Here is a 19,641-nt window from a genome sequence, read left to right on the forward strand (position 1 = left end):
AAGATGTGGACGATATGTTGAAGAAATTCGAAGCCCTGTTAAAGCGTTTGAGTGAATTTGGACTAACAGTGAACCTAGAAAAAACTCAGTTCTTGAAAACGAAACTCGATTTTCTGGGACACGAGGTCAATGAAGGTGAAATACGACCGGGAAAAGACAAAGTTCGGGCGATCAGTGAATTTCCAAAACCAGTGACCGTACGCAATATCCGTGAGTTCTTGGGCCTTGCCAATTACTTTCGGAGGTTCGTGAAGGAGTTTAGCACAGTTGCCGAACCGTTAACGCGGTTGACGAAGAAAGATGAACCGTTCATGTGGGAAGAAGTACAAGAACTTACCTTCAGAGCATTGAAAGAAGGTTTAGTGAACCAACCAGTACTGGTGATGTACGATGCGGGGAGAAACATTGAAGTGCACACAGACGCTTGTTCGCACGGATTGTCTGGAATACTGTTGCAGTGTATGGAGGACGGTTTACATCCGATAAGCTATTTCAGCCGAAAAACGTCACCGATTGAAAGCCAGAAGTATAGTTACGAACTGGAAGCATTAGCGGTGGTAGAGTCAGTGGAAAGGTACCGAAAATACCTTTTGGGAAGACGCTTTGTAGTAGTGACCGATTGCGAAGCGGTGAAGAAAACGATGGCCAAGAAGGTGATGTTACCGGTAGTGGGCAAATGGTTGCTGAAGCTCCAAGAATACGATTTTGAGTTAGTGCACAGATAGGGTGAGAAGATGAAACACGCAGACTGTTTAAGCCGTAATCCAGTGTTCGAACCAGAGTCGGATGAGCCGGAACCGGTCATGGCCCACGTGATGGAAGTGAGCATTAAAGAAGACGAATGGCTGAAGCTGTTGCAGAGAGAAGACGAAAACTTGTTCGAGATCATCAAAATCTTGTCGAAATCCCCAGTCGACAACCGAGAAAAGCAGATTCATAAGGAGTACGCTCTGAAGGACGAGGGCGTGATGAAAAAGTGCAAGGATGGATTGAAGTGGGTAGTACCAACAAGGGCACGTTGGCGGATTGCCCGCAATTACCACGACGATCTGGGGCACAAAGGAGTGGAGAAAGTATTGGAGGCGATGAGGAAGTGCTTTTGGTTCCGCAAAATGAGAAGCTACCTGAAGCGCTACATTGGATCGTGCGTGCACTGTGCCTATGTCAAAGCGAAAGGTGGAGCGAAGGAAGGCGAATTGCACCCGATAGCCAAGATTGCGGTGCCGTTCGATACAATCCACCTGGACCATCTCGGTCCGTTCATTCGTTCATCGTCATTGAACGAATATATCATTGTGCTGGTTGACGGTTTTACAAAATACGTCGTAGTGAAGGCAGTTCGCAACACGAAGACAATTCCAGTGATCCAGATGCTGAACGAAGTGTTTGCCATTTTTGGGATGGCGAGACGCATAATCACCGACCGTGGGACAGCATACACTTCCAGAGAATTTGAAACCTTCTGCGCTGAGGCAGGAATATCGCACGTCAAGGTCGCCGTTGGAACCCCACGTGCAAATGGACAGGTTGAACGCGAGAATCGAAGTATACTCGATGTAGTACGCTGCATGATGAAGGACGACGACAAATCCTGGGACAAGCATCTCCGGATGGTTCAGTGGGGATTGAACACCATGGTCAACGACACGACTAAGGTCTCCCCGCACACGTTGCTGTTTAACTACAATCCACGGGACATTATGCAGAATCAACTGTTGATGATGTTCAACGCCGAGGTCCCAGCTACTGATGCAGAAACGTTGAAACGTGCCGTGAGTTCCAGAATTGAAAAGGAGCAACAGAAGCAGAAACATTACTTCGACAAGGCGCGACGTCCAGCTAGGAAGTACTTCGAAGGTGAACTCGTGCTCGTGGAAAAGGATCCACAAACTACTGGATTCAGCAAGAAGTTGGAGCCGAGATACAAAGGGCCGTACCTAATCCAGAAGGCCCTGGGAAATGACCGATACCTAATTGTGGGTGTGCCAGGAGTACAGTTGAAGCAGAAGAAGACGTCAACTATCTTTGCGTCTGATCGGATGAAGCCCTGGTCCGTCAACGCATTGGTGGAAGACAGTGAAGAAGAAATTTTGAGTTCCGATGACGCGGAAGACTGAGTAAAAGATCGCCGGGGCGGGATTTAACCTGTGGTGTCCGTTATAACAGAATCCCAATTTAAATTTAAATTTTGGCACCACCCTATCAATCATATCATCCGAAGACAAACCTCACTCTCTCATTTTTCAATATACTTAAGTCAGTCTTATACTATTCACGCAAGAGTACGGATGTAACTCGTTATTAGTCCGAAATCCGATAATTAACCATTAATAATACCATTTGTTATTCCTATTTTCTTTCTAGTTACCGGTTTTATCGATTTTCTCATTTCCAATACCGAAAATACAGGTTTATTAAAATGCCTCGGTTTTCCCAACTCTACGTGCGATGTTTGAGAAGCTCGTTTTTTATATGAAAGCGATCGTTCTGGTAGTTACATGCACTGTCATATTAACTTTTTGCGAATAAATATTGTGGGGATTCTTTAGCAAAAACCGTGATTAGTGCAAAACAAAAAAAAATGCGAAAATTTAATTCGATGAACGAAAATGATATCGTGCGACTCGAAACAAACGTGCTACATTAAACATTTAGTTTTTAAATATTTTTCGTTCCAATCGCGAAAAATATTTTCGTCCTCGATGATAAACTTCGTGCAAAGTACACAAAATATTCAAAATAACGAAAATTTTGTTCTTAAAGTCGCCAAAATTTCACCATGATTTCTTCAAGTTCGTGAAATGGACGAAGCCATCTATTTACCAGCTCGGATCCACAGATGAACCTATTCGTAGCACTTTTACGAATAACTTCATTCAGCGAAATTATTTTTTTGGGCATAATTATTTTGGGGTTTGTTCGGAAAAAAATTATTTATGTTACTTTTTTTTACTTTTTTTTTACAGACTTTCGTTTGATAAATGAAACAGATTCACAATAAGCCTACGAAAATCGTATACGGATTTTTACGAAAAACCTGTAATAAAAATATAAACGTTTCCATAGAATGGTTCATTATATGCACCATAGGCACGAAAAATTCGTCTATTTTACGAAAGTTTTCTGTACGTAATCTATTTGAAGTGGATTTACAAATATATTCTCTCACTGAAGGAGATTTTGAGCTATGGCGTACATCGCTTTTTTCAAGGTCCTCCTGAAGATTTACTGTCGCTCGCCAAATTTTTAGTATTTTGCAATGAAAATTGAAAATTCAAGAAAATACTGTTCAAATGTTGCATTATTGTATGGTTATTGACTGAATGGACCAACACTCTTTGTATCGCTCAAAGTATTTCTTTCAGTACGATATTTTTCACTGAAAATACTTTAACCTCCTTCCTTCCCTCTTAAAAAGACTGAAATTGGACATTTCGTAGTGCCAGTTAGATTTTCGAAAATCATTCCTAGCTTAAGAACGGATATTTGACGTCGGAAAAAGCATTGATTCCGCACCAGCCAAAACTACATTCTCCTGGCGATACAAATGAAGTCTGCTCTAGACATGGAACGGATCAAAATGATCGCCATAACAGTAAACAATCCAGCCTGGTCCGACTTGCCAAGATTTTATTCTCAATGTACCGATCTCTATGTAGTGTCCATAAATAGCACCAGATCTGAATTGACAATTTACCAGATTCTGTTATTGTTAGTATCGGTCATGCCCGATATAGGAAGAGGAATCATCACTCTTTCCACGTTGTTTTGGAAAGTTTGTATGAAAACCATACTTGCTTCGAAATTCAATATAAAATTTGTGAACATTTTGTAAGCTGAATAAAGCCAAAATTTAGTAATCTCAATGCAAAACTACTGAACCAGGACATACGGTTGGGTATACCTTGTTCCTAGTTGGCCGTCTCAATATTTTTACAACTAGGTAGTTTAGAAGCTCGGCAGCCAGTTTTCATTTGCCAAGTTGAGGTAATTTATAGGGAAATCCTTCAGAACCGCACTGACGACTTATCTTAAAGATAATGGACTTTACACGGAATTATGAAACACAAGGAATCAGAATATATTGGCTTAAATGGCACGTTCCCCGTATGTAGTCGGGGGTTTATGCCTTGCCGTGTGTTTTCATCATTTCCTGAGTAGAAGGAAAGGAGAATGAGGTGGGGGGAAGTAGAATTGGAAGGGTGGGAAAAATAAAAGCACAAAAACAAAAACAAACAGCAGGTAAGCTAATCACACAAGTAATTCAACTTGCCTGCGAATAAGCCCAAAGCTCATTACCACATTCGATAAAAAAACTTTAGCATGTCTCTGAGTTTCAGTCGTCCAAACATCGTTTCGTCTATACAAGGACGGCCGAAGACTCGAATCCGCAATTGCGCTACCGCTGGACAGTTGCATATCAGATGATATGAGGTTCCATAGTCGGATTCACAAAGATCACATGAAAAAGACTCAGCGCGCTGAATAGTTGTCATGTGATAATTGAGTTTGCAGTGACCGGTTAAAGCCCTGGTCAGCATGCCGCAGTGGAGGCTCGAAAAATGTAGGAGATTTTTCGAAATCACTGGACACGGTTGTTCTAAAAACGCCTTTGTTTGGCGACACGTTTGTAGATTTCTCCAATAACTACGGTGCTCGGACGAAACCCAGGACCGTATTTTTTCTCTTATCTAACTTATCGAAATTACACAATGCTTAGTTCTTCGAATTGGGTTCGACACGAGATCACTAGTTTGGACCGTGATTTGTCTGAGCTCAGGGCCTTGATTGCAGCCTGACTATCGGAGCAGAAGTTTATAACTCAGATCTTTCCAAAAGTTCGTCTACATTCGTATTTGACTTGATCTGCACACAGTATCTCAGAATCAAAGAACTGCAAGGGACGAACCCCAGTTGTTATTCGCTTTTTCGTGAAAAGAACCATTGAAGTTTTGCTTGGGTTAACTGATAGTTTAACTTGTCGACACCACTGTTCGACAGCTCTTAATGTCTGTTGCATTAAGTCAAAGATTGTTCCGATGCAAAGTCCAGTAATTAGTATTTGGTAATCATCAGCAAACCCGTAGGTTGGAATTCCAAGCTCATTGAGTTTCTTCAACAAGCCGTTGGCAACCCGGTTCCATAACAAAGGTGACAGAACGCCACTCTGTGGATGAGGAAAACCGCAGATACTCAACTTCCGTATCTCAGTTGACTAATTGTTGGAAAATATCCATGAAATTTTGTCGCTAGGTTTTCCAAAAAGAGGTCCTAGTCTGTAGATTATAGACTGATTGGAGGTGACAAGATGATCGAAAAATATATATATTTAAGATCAGATAGAAACGGTTAAGTTTTATTTGGAACCTGCCAATTTCCCAGCTCATGCGGAATTCTATCAGAGCAAAGCATTATGTTTAACACCTCCTCCCTCCCAGACCTCGCAAAAGTTGGTCGGTTTCCCGCATTCAGAATATGGAGATTTGTACTACTTGTGTACTCCTTCAGTTCAGAGCCTCTCAGATTGATGTCTGAGCTGCCTCAAATGATGTGATGAGCATTCGCATCACTGCCGATAATAAACGGAAGCCCATTTCTCCTACAATATGATACGAAGCTTTTGAAATCATCAGAAGGAGATGACTCGTTATGCAGTAGATATGCTGAACAGCATATATATTTTTGTCTGCGTTACCGACAGTCAGTGTAACTGTAACAACACTGATATCGCGAGTTGTGAGCTCCGATATGAGACACGCGTCAATAGCCTTATTTGCAAGAATGCAAGCACGAGGCATTTCACGTGGGTTAGTCATGCCTGTTTTGTTGTAAGTAATGAAGGCAGTGTTAAGTAACTTTCCAAAATAGAAGTTTCCTTTAAAGAAATACGGTTCTTGAACCAATGCTATGGAAGCTTTACCTTCCATCATGAGTCGAGATAAATTCAAAGTAGCTGTACGTTTATGCTGGAGATTGATTTGTGCTATTCTAACCATTGTTGATTAGAGTACTGTACATTTCATTTCCAACATAAATTGCACAACAACTGGAGAATACCAACCGAGTTGGGCTGTTAACGCAAATAGCGAGCCATATCAGGTTTAAATGGGACACGATCATTTGACTCCCACGATTTGCGAAGAAAATAATGGTCCACTGTGTCATAGATTCGCATAACACAGTAAGAGCAAAACCCAAAATGCTCCGTGCGCGACTGGCATATTTTAGACCCTCCAGTCATCAAGTCCTCGGCACGGAACTACACCTTGACTTAGGATCTCCAACTTTCAGTCGCCTCCTACGACATGGGAGCATGAACCCAATGGCTCAATTCTTGGCCGGATACCACATGGCCTCTGGGCATGTTCGTCTGTACACATCGAAATTTGATAATCGAAACCCAGCAAAACTTCACCGAACTACCATCAGCCGAGAATCTCAACGAACCCCCAGTCAACAAAAATTCGACAAAATTAAGCGAATCAGCGGCGAAAAAACTTCGGTGCGTAGAGTGAACGTTCCGCTGCGTAATGCAGCACACTGGGGAGTTAGCCCAGCTCTTCCCGGGCTCCGTTCGCCATTGAGAACATTTAAAACCCCCTCAACAATTTTACCCATAGCACGGGTCGCATAACACTATGGAATTGGGGTTCCCTGTTTGGTGGGTTGTTACCACCGGAACAGGTATTAGGGTATCAAGAATTGAAATATGCCGAACACAAAAATAACAAAGAATGCTGAAAGAACATAATTTAAAAGCATACAATAATTCAATGATAAAAGTCAAAGCAAATTATGGGCCATAGCATAATACACTTGGCGTACTTTTTTGATTCAATTATAAAGATTTTAACCTCCATAATCGCTTTTTCGGGTTAGAAAAATTTCTTTAGAAAGGTTTAGGCTGGGAATACAAATCAGGCGATCAGCGTACAAGGCAATCGATTTACAAACTACGCTATACCTGCCCCTTTAACGTGTTTCCTATTCCGACTACCGTAGAAGACTGGTTTTGAAAAACATTGTGCCGCCCAAATTTATAGATTCGAGTACTCTTAAACTTTAGATTTGGAAGCAATTTTATACAAACTTCTTTTAGCAAAAAAATATTGGCATTTTTTCTTTATAAACTGTGAAATAATTGAGCATGGAAGTTGTTATTTATTTTAAAATGTACATAGCCCATATGAGGAAAAATCTGCTGCTGAGCGTACAATGTGGTAACCTTGTTCCCAATTGGACCTTCATGTCTCAATAATTTTACAAGAAGATAGTTTCAAAGTTCGGCATTACCTGCAGGCAGTCTTTGTTTGCAAAATCGAGGTTATTTATAGAAAAACTCATAAGAAACGCATTGCTAAATCTCCAGATAGTAATATGTTTATGGTAATTGACTTTAAAGCTGTCTGCAGACTAGGCTGCACTTGCAGTTGCTGCTTTGGAATAGCTAGAACAAATTTATGGAATATAATTGAAACGTTTTTTTCTGCTCTACATATTCCGACGACGAAATCTGCAAATATTAGTGTTGAACTAACCATTATGCATTGTTTTAAATAATTTCTAAACTAATTACTCTACTTCAAGTTTCATTTAACAGAAAAAAATCAAACCCTGCGCTGAAATTTTGCGCTAAAATTCCTCGGCAATATGCAAATCTATTTAGCACGTTCTAGCTTCAACTGCCTGTCTAAACAGAACAGCAAGCGTTTGTCTGACTTCTTCTTTCCGCATTATCTATTCTAAACTTTCCACTATAACTGCTTCAATAGATATGACTTGCTGATGTAAACGGTTAGCTTTTATGGTGTACGTGAGAGGCTCAGTAGTGTTACATGTGTTTGTGTGCTATTAGTATACTTGACGCTTACGTTTACTCTGCCCGTGCATATAGAACGAGTGTATGCTATTTTTCATTGTTCCTCTAAAATTATTGCTAATTACTTTCAACACATAATATATTATAAGACAAAAAATCTTCCCTTTAATTCCACTATGTGCATAACAATTATATACTTATATTACTATTATAATGGAATTAAAATGAATTTTGTCTTAACTATCCACGCAATGGTCTGCGAAGTCTGTTGAAACAGAAGGCGAAAATTCCGCAGAAGGATTGTAGTGCCAAGGCTTCATTTTGTCTCAAGTGTAACATTTCACTAAATCGCTCAACAAGTTTTGCTTGAAAATTAAAAAGATGGGTGGGTAATGTCTGCGACATAACCGGAGAGATGTAGAATACATAAGGAACACGTTCTTCAAATATGTTGATACTCATTAGGATTTTCGGACAAAAGCTGATTTGGGCGAGGAATATTTCAAATTATTCTTTACAAAAATGATGGTGGTCCTGAAAAGGACCGGTTTTGTTGGCGTTGTTGGCCTTGGTGAGGGAGATGGCTAACGATGAAATTAATTGTTAGCATGAGGAAGTCGCGTAGTACTGGCCAATGGAAGAACAGATAATAATTGATTCCTGAAAATCAATTTTTCTTTATTCATGTAAATTATACATACTTACAAATCTAACAGAAGATTCCTGATCATATTTCTGAATCATTAGTGCGAACATTGTGTAATTTGGTTAAGTACAATGAAAGTTACAAACTTTCCAAACTCGACCTTCTGTTCATTCAGAAATATTGAAATGGGGTGTCGTGGTCACAATAAAAAAAGATGGGTGGGTAATGTCTGTCACATAACCGGAGCGTCGTGATTTCAATTCGAGACGTTAATTTAAATCTAATAATATTCAACAGAATCACGTTTGAATGGGAAATTTTCAAATAATTCTCTATGGTAATAATGGTGGTTCTGAAAAGAACCTTTGGTATCGGCGTTGGTGTTGATGGTGATGCGCTGGATCGTTGGATATTTTTGGCATGATAGTTACGTGCCTGGCGAACTGTTTTGTAGCCTCGAACAAAACGACAAGACTGGCTTCTTCGGGTACCATTACGGCTGAACTTTATAAGCTTAGCTCGACTTTGAAGTCCTGCATAATCTCACGAATCAGACACTGGTAGGGCCATTTTGTTTGCTACTAGCACGGAGCTGCACAAAAAATCATTTAATGCAGTTAGTTCACGGGGGCTGCCAAAAAGCTTGAATAGAAGCATCCGACTTCAACGTTTCTCTTAAACACATGCAACAACACATTCGTTTTGGTAATACTGATAATAACAGTAGAAAGGAATGGAAAAGCAGTGCACGAAACGAGCGAGAGGATAATTTAAATTTTTGTTCCGTGTGCAAGCTACTTCTTTCCACCCAACGTATTATGTTGCTTGTTGAAAATTTGCTACACACCTTAAAATAAAAGTTTCAGTTTAACTCTCACTAGAACACAATTGATTGGTCCTGAAAAGAACCGTTGCTTTTATTGTAATTTACGCCCACTCCCACAAACCGACCAAGTAGGCATCAGTGGCTTCATTACGGCTGAGTTTTGTAAGCGTAGCTCGACTTTGAAGTAATACACAACCTTACGAACCAGACGCTGGAATGTTAGCCAGCGGATTAGTTGCTCCGTTGCCCTTTAGTTGGGGCGAAATACTAGCATGGCGACAGTTCCTGATCGGTAGTTGGTTGCGATGGGCCACCAGTAGCTGGGGCACTTTTGCGGACCGTCATCATCGCCAACTGCTTTCCTCCGGTGGACTGGCTGCTTGCTAGTGCTTGAACGAATACGAATGATGAGAAAAACCGACCGACCAATATTCATATATGAAAACACGAGAAAGCACTACTATCGCTCTCCCGCTCGTTTTCGTGCCATTCCTGTGCCTTTCCTTTCCGTTCGGCTACCAATACTAGCATAACCAAAACGAATATTCTGTCTTTCCATCGCCTTCAATCTAGTGGCCAGTGCTAGCAAACGTGCATGTTCAGTTTTTCAATAACAACATTCAAACAATATTTTCAAAGAATGTTGCAGATTTGGAAAGAAGGAAGGAGAAGATTTTCACAAATTTAAATTCTTTTGTTTTATTTGTTAGCGCTGATAAAGGCTATTTAGTTTGCTACTAGCAAGGAGCTGCACAAACAAATCGATTTATGCAGTTAATCAACGGAGGCTGCCAAAAAGTTCGAATAAAAGCATGCGACTAGTGTACTTTGCATGTTCTATATTTTATCAATACTAGAGAGGATCAATAAAATAATTCAAATTGTTATAGCGACATGCAATTGTGGCAACACTGGCCATGAGATGGTGGGGGAACACGCACATTCGTTTTAGTTATGATGGTAGTAGCAGCAGAAAGGAATGGAAAAGCAGTGCACGAAAACGAGCGAGAGAAGATAATTTAAATTCTCTTTCTTTCTTTCCACACATCGTATTTCTTATATTGCTTTCTGAAAATTATTTGTTATACACCATAAAATGTAAATTTCAGTTTAACTCTTATTAGAACACAATTAATTGGTCCTGTAAAGAACTGTTTATTGTTTTATTGCGGGAGCATAATTCAGACGCACTCCGCGCGGACACGGTGAGCTAGAAAGCACTATTTTGCATTCTCGAACAAACCGACCAAGTAGGCATCGTTGGCTTCTCGGGGCATTATTACGACTGAGCTTTGTAAGCGTAGCTCGACTTTGCAGTCCTGCACAATCTCACGACCCAGACGCTGGAACGATAGCCTACTCTGTTGCCCTTTAGTTGGGGCGAAATTCTTGCAGGGCGACAGTTCCGATGAGTCACCAGTAGCTGGGGCACTTTTTCCGTCCGTCGCTATTGCCAACTGCTTTCCTTCGGTGGACTGGCTGCTTGCTAGTGCTTGAACGAATACGAATGATGAGAAAAACCGAACGACCAATATTCATATACGAGAAAGCACTACTATCGCTCTCTCGCTCGTTTTCGTGCCATTCCTGCGCCTTTCCTTTCCGTTCGGCTACCAATACTAGCATAACCAAAACGAATATTCTGTCTTTCCATCGCCTTCAATCTAGTGGCCAGTGCTAGCAAACTTGCATGTTCAGTTTTTCAATAACAACATTCAAACAATATTTTCAAAGAATGTTGCAGATTTGAAAAGAAGGAAGGAAAAGATTTTCACAAATTTAAATTCTTTCGTGTTATTTGTTAGCGCTGATAAAGGCTATTTAGTTTGCTACTAGCAAGGAGCTGCACAAACAAATCGATTTATGCAGTTAATCAACGGAGGCTGCCAAAAAGTTCGAATAAAAGCATGCGACTAGTGTACTTTGCACGTTCTATATTTTATCAATACTAGAGAGGATCAATAAAATAATTCAAATTGTAATAGCGACATGCAATTGTGGCAACACTGGTCATGAGATGGTGGGGGAACACGCACATTCGTTTTAGTTATGATGGTTGTAGCAACAGAAAGGAATGGAAAAGCAGTGCACGAAAACGAGCGAGAGAAGATAATTTAAATTCTCTTTCTTTCCACACATCGTATTTCTTATATTGCTTTCTGAAAATTATTTGTTATACACCATAAAATGTAAATTTCAGTTTAACTCTTATTAGAACACAATTAATTGGTCCTGTAAAGAACCGTTTATTGTTTTATTGCGGGAGCATAATTCAGACGCACTCCCCGCGGACACGGTGAGCTAGAAAGCACTATTTTGCATTCTCGAACAAACCGACCAAGTAGGCATCGTTGGCTTCTCGGGGCATCATTACGACTGAGCTTTGTAAGCGTAGCTCGACTTTGCAGTCCTGCACAATCTCACGACCCAGACGCTGGAACGATAGCCTACTCTGTTGCCCTTTTGTTGGGGCGAAATTCTTGCAGGGCGACAGTTCCTGATCGGGTTGCGATGAGTCACCAGTAGCTGGGGCACTTTTTCCGCCGTCGTCATCGCCGACTGCTTTTCTTCGGTGGACTGGCTGCTTGCTAGTGCTTGAACGAATACGAATGATGAGAAAAACCGACCGACAGATATTTATATAATCGCGCTAATATGCACTACTATCGCTTTCTCCCTCGTTCTCGTGCCGTGCATGAGCCTTTCCTTTCCGTCCGGCTTCTAATGGCCTAACCAAAGGAATATGCCGTCTTTCCCCCACCAAGTGCTCTCGTCAAGCAACCCAATGCGAATAACCATACGAACAAACATATAGTGGACCTATATATAAACTTTTCATTATTTTATTGTTCGGTTGGTCTACCATAACGACGGCTCTGTGCGGGATGGGCTGAAAATTTTCACTTTTCCGAGTCGTTTTCGAAAGATTTTTCAAAACACATTTTTTTTGTTATTAGTACATGTTATACATACTTCAAATTTTAATACAGCATAGAGGAACATATTTGCAACAAATTGGCCTAAAAATCAAATCATTCTGTTAAGTATGATAAAAGTTATTAACGTTCAAAATCTGACGCGGCGCCGCGGCCGATATTTTGAAACGGGACCCCTATATTGAAACCTTAAATGTATTCTACATTAAAAAACAGTTTTGGCTACTACGATTCCATGGCCGGTTATGTACAATATAATTTTAGCAATGTTTATTGTATTGTTATTATACTTTGACAGAAACCTCTGAATTTCCATAGAATCAGTATCTATCAAATATGATAGCATTTTACGCGTAATATGAAAATTATATGATCGTAGAGTCATTGCACACTCATTTTTTTACTACCGAATCTCAACATTTTCTGCAACTTTATGGAGATTTGAATAACCGAGCAACTGGCAAATTCATTTTTCGCTGAGATCTAAGTAAAAGCTCCAACTGTTTACCCACAGTCGGGAAATATTTCACTGAAACACAGCAAATAAAAGACGTTTTTCCAAGATATCAGAATAAAAGTTTACTGCTAACACGAATTATCAGATTCTTAAGCAACACAATTTTTTTCTCGGCGGCACGCTAATGGATATAACTGTTTGACGCCGGTAAATAACCTGAAAATCATCAATCACGTGAAATATCTCTACCTGACATGAAGTACTCGTTATTTAGCACTTGACCAATGGAAATAACAGAAATTTTAACAAGTCATTCATAATTTAGGAACGATTTGACATTGAAAATGTCTTATTGCACTATCTGGGCCTTGAACGCTGTTATTTATGGATTTTTCTACCAATAAACCATTCGGAATTTACTGAAATGATGTTTTATTGCTAAATTGTTTATGTATTCCAACAGTACTCTATTGAAAAACAATTAAGAATAATTTGATCTCGGAAAAAGTGAAAACTCCCATAGACGAGCCAGTCTATTCCGGGCAGAGCCGTTAATAGGGAGCATCTAGTGACTCAATCAAATATTCCGACATTACAAATATAGGAGCCACGTGGCTGTTTGAGTCAGTCGATGGTCGCTTATCGACTTTAGAATGTGTATCATTCAATCAATGAGAGGTTCAGGAAAAATATAATATATGCATAATTAGAACACTTTTTGAGATAATGTCCGGCACTGTGCGCAGTTTTCTTCACTGTCAACTGGTAACCTTGGTGGAATGGTGTTCAAATCAGCCGAATGACTTTAAACCCTACAAAATCAATCAATACTTTTTCGAGGAAAACTCCAATTCGATTCGAGTAGTAGTCTAGTAGTCAGCTACGTTGTTGCAAAAGCATTACGGTGTTTGGGACTCGTCCTGAGAATGCCCAAACACTTTTCCGACATTTACTGCTTGAAGTCTCTCTACTGCTTGCTCGTTTGATCAACACTGGAATATTTCTCAGTTGTGTGGCACCTTCATTATCCCAACGGCGTCTATCGAATTCAATCAGTACAGCGCAGATTTGTCCGGGTGTTTTGTAACGACCCACACCAGCAAGGTTATGAAAGTGACGCGTTATGACTATTTCGGATATTTTGTATGATAATATTGATTGTTCCAAGATTCTCAATGCGAAAAATGTGAACAGTCGCTCTCGAACTTTTCGTAAAAACGTTTTTCTCTAATTACTTCTTCGTCGAACTATGGAGTTAACGGTACCTTCATTGGTTTGCAACGAACTTTCAACAGCGTACCAAGTTTGACTTTCACTTTCTTCGTTGCTGGTTGCAAACTATTATTTTGAATATATTAATAAACTATCACAAGGATCATACTGTGTCCGTTGATATTAACTCCAAATAAATAAATAAATTAATTAATAAATATACAAGAATAATTTCAGATCATCGCGGTTAGGTCCCCCTGTATGTTTCGATGCTTGCTGCCTAGTTCCACATTTTTTCGGAAATCTTACAATCTTGGGTAGAGTGGTATCCTCAGTACAAAATGCTCGCCATTCTCCTCATACCACGAAAAAATTACTCAGCTGTAGTGACTAGATGTTAGAAATGGTTTATACGATGGTGACGAACTGGGAGCCTTTAACAGGCGTTTCTTTCTTCACTTTTGGAGGTAGATTGACAGTTTACAGTTCAGGTTGCTACGAAACTTCAATTGTTTTTACCGTAACTTCAAATGGTTTACCACACAAAATATTTATCCGGGAATTTTTGTGTAGAAATATCCAACAACCCCATTTATTGACGTGTAACAATTTGAACCTGATAATTGCTTTAAATCTTTAATAACGTAGGTTGCATCGTCTATTACAATATATTCTTATTTTGTCGATTAACACTGTTCGAAATTTAATACAAAATTGATCAATATTTTTCAACTGACTAACGCAAATATAATGTTACTCCGTTTAAAAACTCTTCCTCCTGTTTCTTCCGAATTTTTTTTTAATTTGGCCTCTATATAGAAAGGTAAGTCGTAGTCACGATAAAAGTATATGAAAAACTTGAATCAAATTCCCCAAAAGTTACTAGTAATGATTGCAGTCTTTTTATTAAATGCATGGTTCTTGTGAACTCAGTTGACTACAGCTGGTTTGGTTGCGCAGGAGTTCATACACTTAGAACACATATTCAACTTTAACCAACTTTCGACTATGAGTTTGGAGGTTATGAATAGCTGTAACTCAAGTTACTGCGCCCCGATCTTGAGATTTTTTTAAATGTGCCTAGCAATGGATCACGATAAAGCCTCGGATTAATACCATATATCATCAATTGCAGTTGAAGGTCAGCCTGATGTAATATGGATAAAAAAGAATGCTAATCGCTGTAGTCTACAGCGAATCCGAGAAGATTACAAATATTATCGAGAAAGTAAACAACCCATGCGAAGCCTCAAGCAACAAACATTGGCCAGAATCCAAGTCAGTAAGCTATTCGACCAGATGCTGGTGAAACTCGGTTGATGTGCTCCGATCGACGATGAAACCTATGCGATAGTCGATTTCAAACAAATTTTATGGCTAAATTTTTTCGCGGATAGCACAGAGAACAGACATCCATGATCGAACAAAAATATTTAAAAAACGTGTGTAAACATTTTAAATAAACACTAGCGCCGCCACACCAACCTATCCCAACTATCCGTCAAATCTATTCCGAAACCGGTTCGAAATCCTAAATGGATTCAGTATGGAATCTTGGTCAAAGAAAACAACCGATTCCGACTCTATCGGTTGATGCATTTAAGCTGGAATTCATGCTGGAAGTCCAAACCGGTTCCGGACTAGTTTGACTGGGTAGAGGAATAACCGCTGTCAATTCTGTCGAACTCAGCCACAAAAAAAACATGACAGTAGCGCACCTGGTTTGGATATCCCAACTACCTTCGAAACCGTTAGAGATTTTACACAAGTTAAATGCTGAAGATGAACGTCTGTTCTCTGTGCGGATAGGTTCACGACAAACTTATGATTTGGTAAGGGATCTGTTCCTGTGACAAAAAAGCAGCGTTTTCGTGACAGATAATAATACGAATTCGAAAGTAAACGAAGTTCCTTAACTAACAGATGCTAGCTTTCATTAAGTGCCATGATAGTCGGTTACGTTTTTGAAAGACTTAGCCAATTACCATTAAAGCAAATACGTGCTATGGAGTCCAGTTCATCACAAAGAAGCAGAATCCATAAATTTGTCCCCAGCTCCGTCCAATATCGAAATATTGGGCGACAATGAAGCGGAAACTGACGCTGAGAAGCACAGTCTCCAGTGAGATCGGTCGGATGAGGAATTGATTGAATCAGCAGGCCAAGGAAGAAGGTGTGCGCCGGATGAAGAGCGACTTCAACAGAAAAGTGCGTGGATTCCTTCGAAATAACGATGATTGATTTGTTTCAGTTATTTTCGAAAAATATCATTTTATTACATTTGTTTCCTCTTTAGAAATTTTTTCGATTGAATAAAATGGTTTAATTAATACACGCGTTTGAAAGCACCACCTGACCCGTGCGGAAGGGAGAGGCTTTGGGGGGCGCAAACCCATCCCATGACAGTTTTGAATTACGTTTGAAAATTTCTTTCCTGTTTTTATTAACGACTAAGAATGAGTCAATTTTCCTTTTTTGTGTTTTTAACGACATTCAATTAGCAAGGGACTGGAAAATGAAGTATATTTTTCAATATTAAGAGCCATAGTACTCTAGGGAGAGCAAGTAGTTGAAGGAAGAAAGTTTAGAAAAGCGTGGAAAGGGTCATATCAGCAAGCTTAGAGTTTACCGGCAACTGAACCCTTTGTCTGCTACCGCAGGAGTCAGGATCTTTTGGCAGTAGAAATGCGAATCACCTGAGTCTGCTGCATGTCCGGACGAGCGTAAAGTAACTTGTTACTTCATGCTGTCGGTTCCGACAGTACTAAAAGTACCTCCTTAAGAAAAGTTAAGGTGCCAGCCGATTTATAGGTGTAATCAAGCCTCATGAAGCCGGATAAATAAAACCGCCGGAGAATGAACGAATGAGTTTATCACGGTATCCTTTTTGCGCTCGCTGCCTTGCTGTCGCTACTCCAAAACACGAAAAAACAAGTCTATCGTACTTCTTTGCCGCTATTCTTTGAAATTAAGTATATATTTTGACGCTTTTATTGATTTCCACGAAATTAAAATATTATCCCCTTCTCCGGTGAGAAGGAAAAAATCAAATTTTATCCGAAAAAATATTCTTACGCTATTTGTGGAGACGAAGAATTTTGCGACTCATCTTATCTCGGAAAAGTTGGACATCGGATAAGCTTCTTCTGGCGTGAGTGAGAGAGAATGACAATGCCTGGACTGCTGCTCTATTTTTCATCGGTGTATTTCGCTCTTTGTGGCACATTGTGTGAGCAAATAACAAGCCTGACCCGCACATGCGGTATCTCTCCCGAATTGACCTGTATTTTTGAAATGTTGGTGGAAATTTTGATAAATATTTTTTTCATGACAAAAACCATTTCAGTGTATTTTAGATACACAGAATTCATTGTTCTACATCAATCGATTACAACAATTTATGATTTTTTTTTAATTATGTGGAAATATGTCATTGCTTTGATTTCAAAGATATAGGCTGAATAAGTAAAAATCTTAATTTATTGGTACTTCTAGCGGTATTTTTAAATTCATACTGCCCATAATCGCAAGTCAGTTCCTTATTCTATTCGATTCTCTATCTACATGAATATTTTTTTTATGAATTTACCAATATTATTTTCCTTAAATTGTATTCTGCATTGATTACAATCGATTGATGTATGTCATCGCTTCAAATTCTAAGTTTTTTTTTACGAAATAAATAGTTGTCACGATTCCTTGCCGCGCTTCCATTCATTGTGGATTGATAATACGGTAAAAGCGCTTTTGGTCCATGCGGATTTGCCACAAAGCAAATTCGATACACTTATCCCAAGTGTACTGAACATAGTCATTAAGTTAGAATAAATCAAAATGGCATCATAAGGTGGACTCAAAACCCCGTATTTCTAGTCTGTGTCACTGTTTCCGAACATTGGAGCTGCAGGTGCCAAGTGTAGCCTATTCTAAGTAGTCACAGGAATCATTGCAGCAAACCGGGAGACAACAACTCCTATTGAATTACACACTCCACTCAACGCAGTCCTTGTTCAAGTGTGCCTTTATTCTCCTTACACCATTCAGGAAATAGCGTCAGTAAAACGATGGGGCGCGCGTATCTCAATTGTACAGCATCTTAGCCTGCTCCCATTTGGACCGTGCTAGCCATTGTTCTGCAATTGAAATTATTTGCTTTGTTTACCGCTGAGCTCCGAAGATAATAGATTCTCCTTCTGCCGGTTGTTGACCGTACAAGTATCCCGCTTATTAAAGATATTGTTTCCAAAATGATCGATTGATTATGCTGGACCCAGTTTGAGTACTATTGTAAACAATATATACATCATAATTTGCATCCTCTTGTAGCCTTGAGATCCGAAGAAGATAGTCAAGGTATGGACGATGATGAGTTGGATTTCTTCTCCAAATCAACCCTGCCCCCTCCGCCAATAAATGTTCTCCGCTGTTGTTTCTGTAGTGTGCCATCCATTCTGATGAATAGTATTTGTTTCCCCCTAACAGGACACATGAGGCCTTCTTCACCGTTACTAGATTCGGTTAGAGATCAGTTCGAGGACTATGATCAATTAGCGAAGGATTTTACACGCGTATTTTTAAACTCAGAACCGTCGTGTCTTCAGAACGCACAGCTATTCGACGTGGTGTTCCTGGTAGGCCAGCAGTCGAAGCAACGCGCCCGTTTCATCGGCGTCCGCGCCATACTCGGCGTGAGGAGTCGTGTCTTTCAGGTACGAACCTTTCATCTTACAAATACAACCGGAGGTGGGATACTAATGAAATCTCAAATTCTAACAGGAAATGCTGTACGGCATCCAAACTGGTTTCGGATCACCTCAAGTCCCGGTCGCTGAGCTCTTAGCCCGACCGGCTCCTACGCTTCTATCACCGCAAAACCAACGGCCCAAGAGCAGTAACTTTCTTCAAGTGCCGGACATCGAATCGCCCCGACCGAAAAGTGTTCCCTCGTCTCCGATGGTGAAGCGAGCATTCTCCCGCCTCGGCACGATCACTGCCGGGTGGGGCCGTTCGATAAGGAAACAGCAATCGCAGCTCAACGTGGAAGACAAAAAGAAGTGGGCCTCCTCCCAGGATTGTTCCGGTTTGTAGTGTACTGACTGTTCTGGTTAGATCAATTGCCTAATTTTCCCATTTGTAACGCGTATCACAGATAAGGATGGCAAAGAAAGAGATTCTAAAAACAAAGCCAATGCTAGCCAACTAGCCGTTCCAAGACTGTCCGTTTGTGCCGATGCACAGAAGGTGGATCGCGCGAAACTAGCGCAGACCGAGTTCACGATCATTGAGTTCGATCCGGAGACGTTCCGGGTGCTGCTGGATTATTTGCACACCGGCAGTTGCCCGTTGACGTGCATATCAATTCCAGGTAAGGCTCCAAAAAAAATCAAGCGATTTATCCAATTAGTCACTTTCCTTTATAGGATTAATCTGCGCTGCCGAACACTACGATCTTCCCGAGCTGTTGCAAGCCTGTTTCCATCACGCAAAACAGTTCCTACGGATAGACGTTGTCTGTCCGATGTTAACGTCGCTGGAGAACTACTACTGGCGATACACGTCCGCCTCCGAACTGGTCAATATGATTCTGGCGTTCGTCGAAACCCGTGCGTACGCTTTATTCCAAACATCGGATTTCCTCACGCTCAGTGAAAGTATGGTGCAAATGATCATGTGTCGGAATCTAGAGATACCCGAGGTCCGCAAGTTCGAAGCTATGTTGGCGTGGGCGAAGCAAAAGGTACGTCT

At 40.3% G+C, this 19,641-nt stretch overlaps 1 protein-coding gene across 1 annotated transcript in view; it reads left to right on the plus strand.

The window, feature by feature from the left end:
* Window positions 1–19,641, plus strand: part of LOC131684765 (uncharacterized) — a 713,337-nt gene that overhangs the window by 682,378 nt on the left and 11,318 nt on the right. The window contains exons 22-25 of the mRNA XM_058967900.1: window positions 18,379–18,605; window positions 18,673–18,976; window positions 19,046–19,261; window positions 19,317–19,633. Coding sequence (XP_058823883.1) covers window positions 18,379–18,605; window positions 18,673–18,976; window positions 19,046–19,261; window positions 19,317–19,633 — 1,064 coding nt within the window. The remainder of the gene's footprint in view (window positions 1–18,378; window positions 18,606–18,672; window positions 18,977–19,045; window positions 19,262–19,316; window positions 19,634–19,641) is intronic.

The sequence above is a fragment of the Topomyia yanbarensis genome, chromosome 2, assembly GCF_030247195.1.
Source record: "Topomyia yanbarensis strain Yona2022 chromosome 2, ASM3024719v1, whole genome shotgun sequence".
NCBI classification, from domain to species: domain Eukaryota; kingdom Metazoa; phylum Arthropoda; class Insecta; order Diptera; family Culicidae; genus Topomyia; species Topomyia yanbarensis.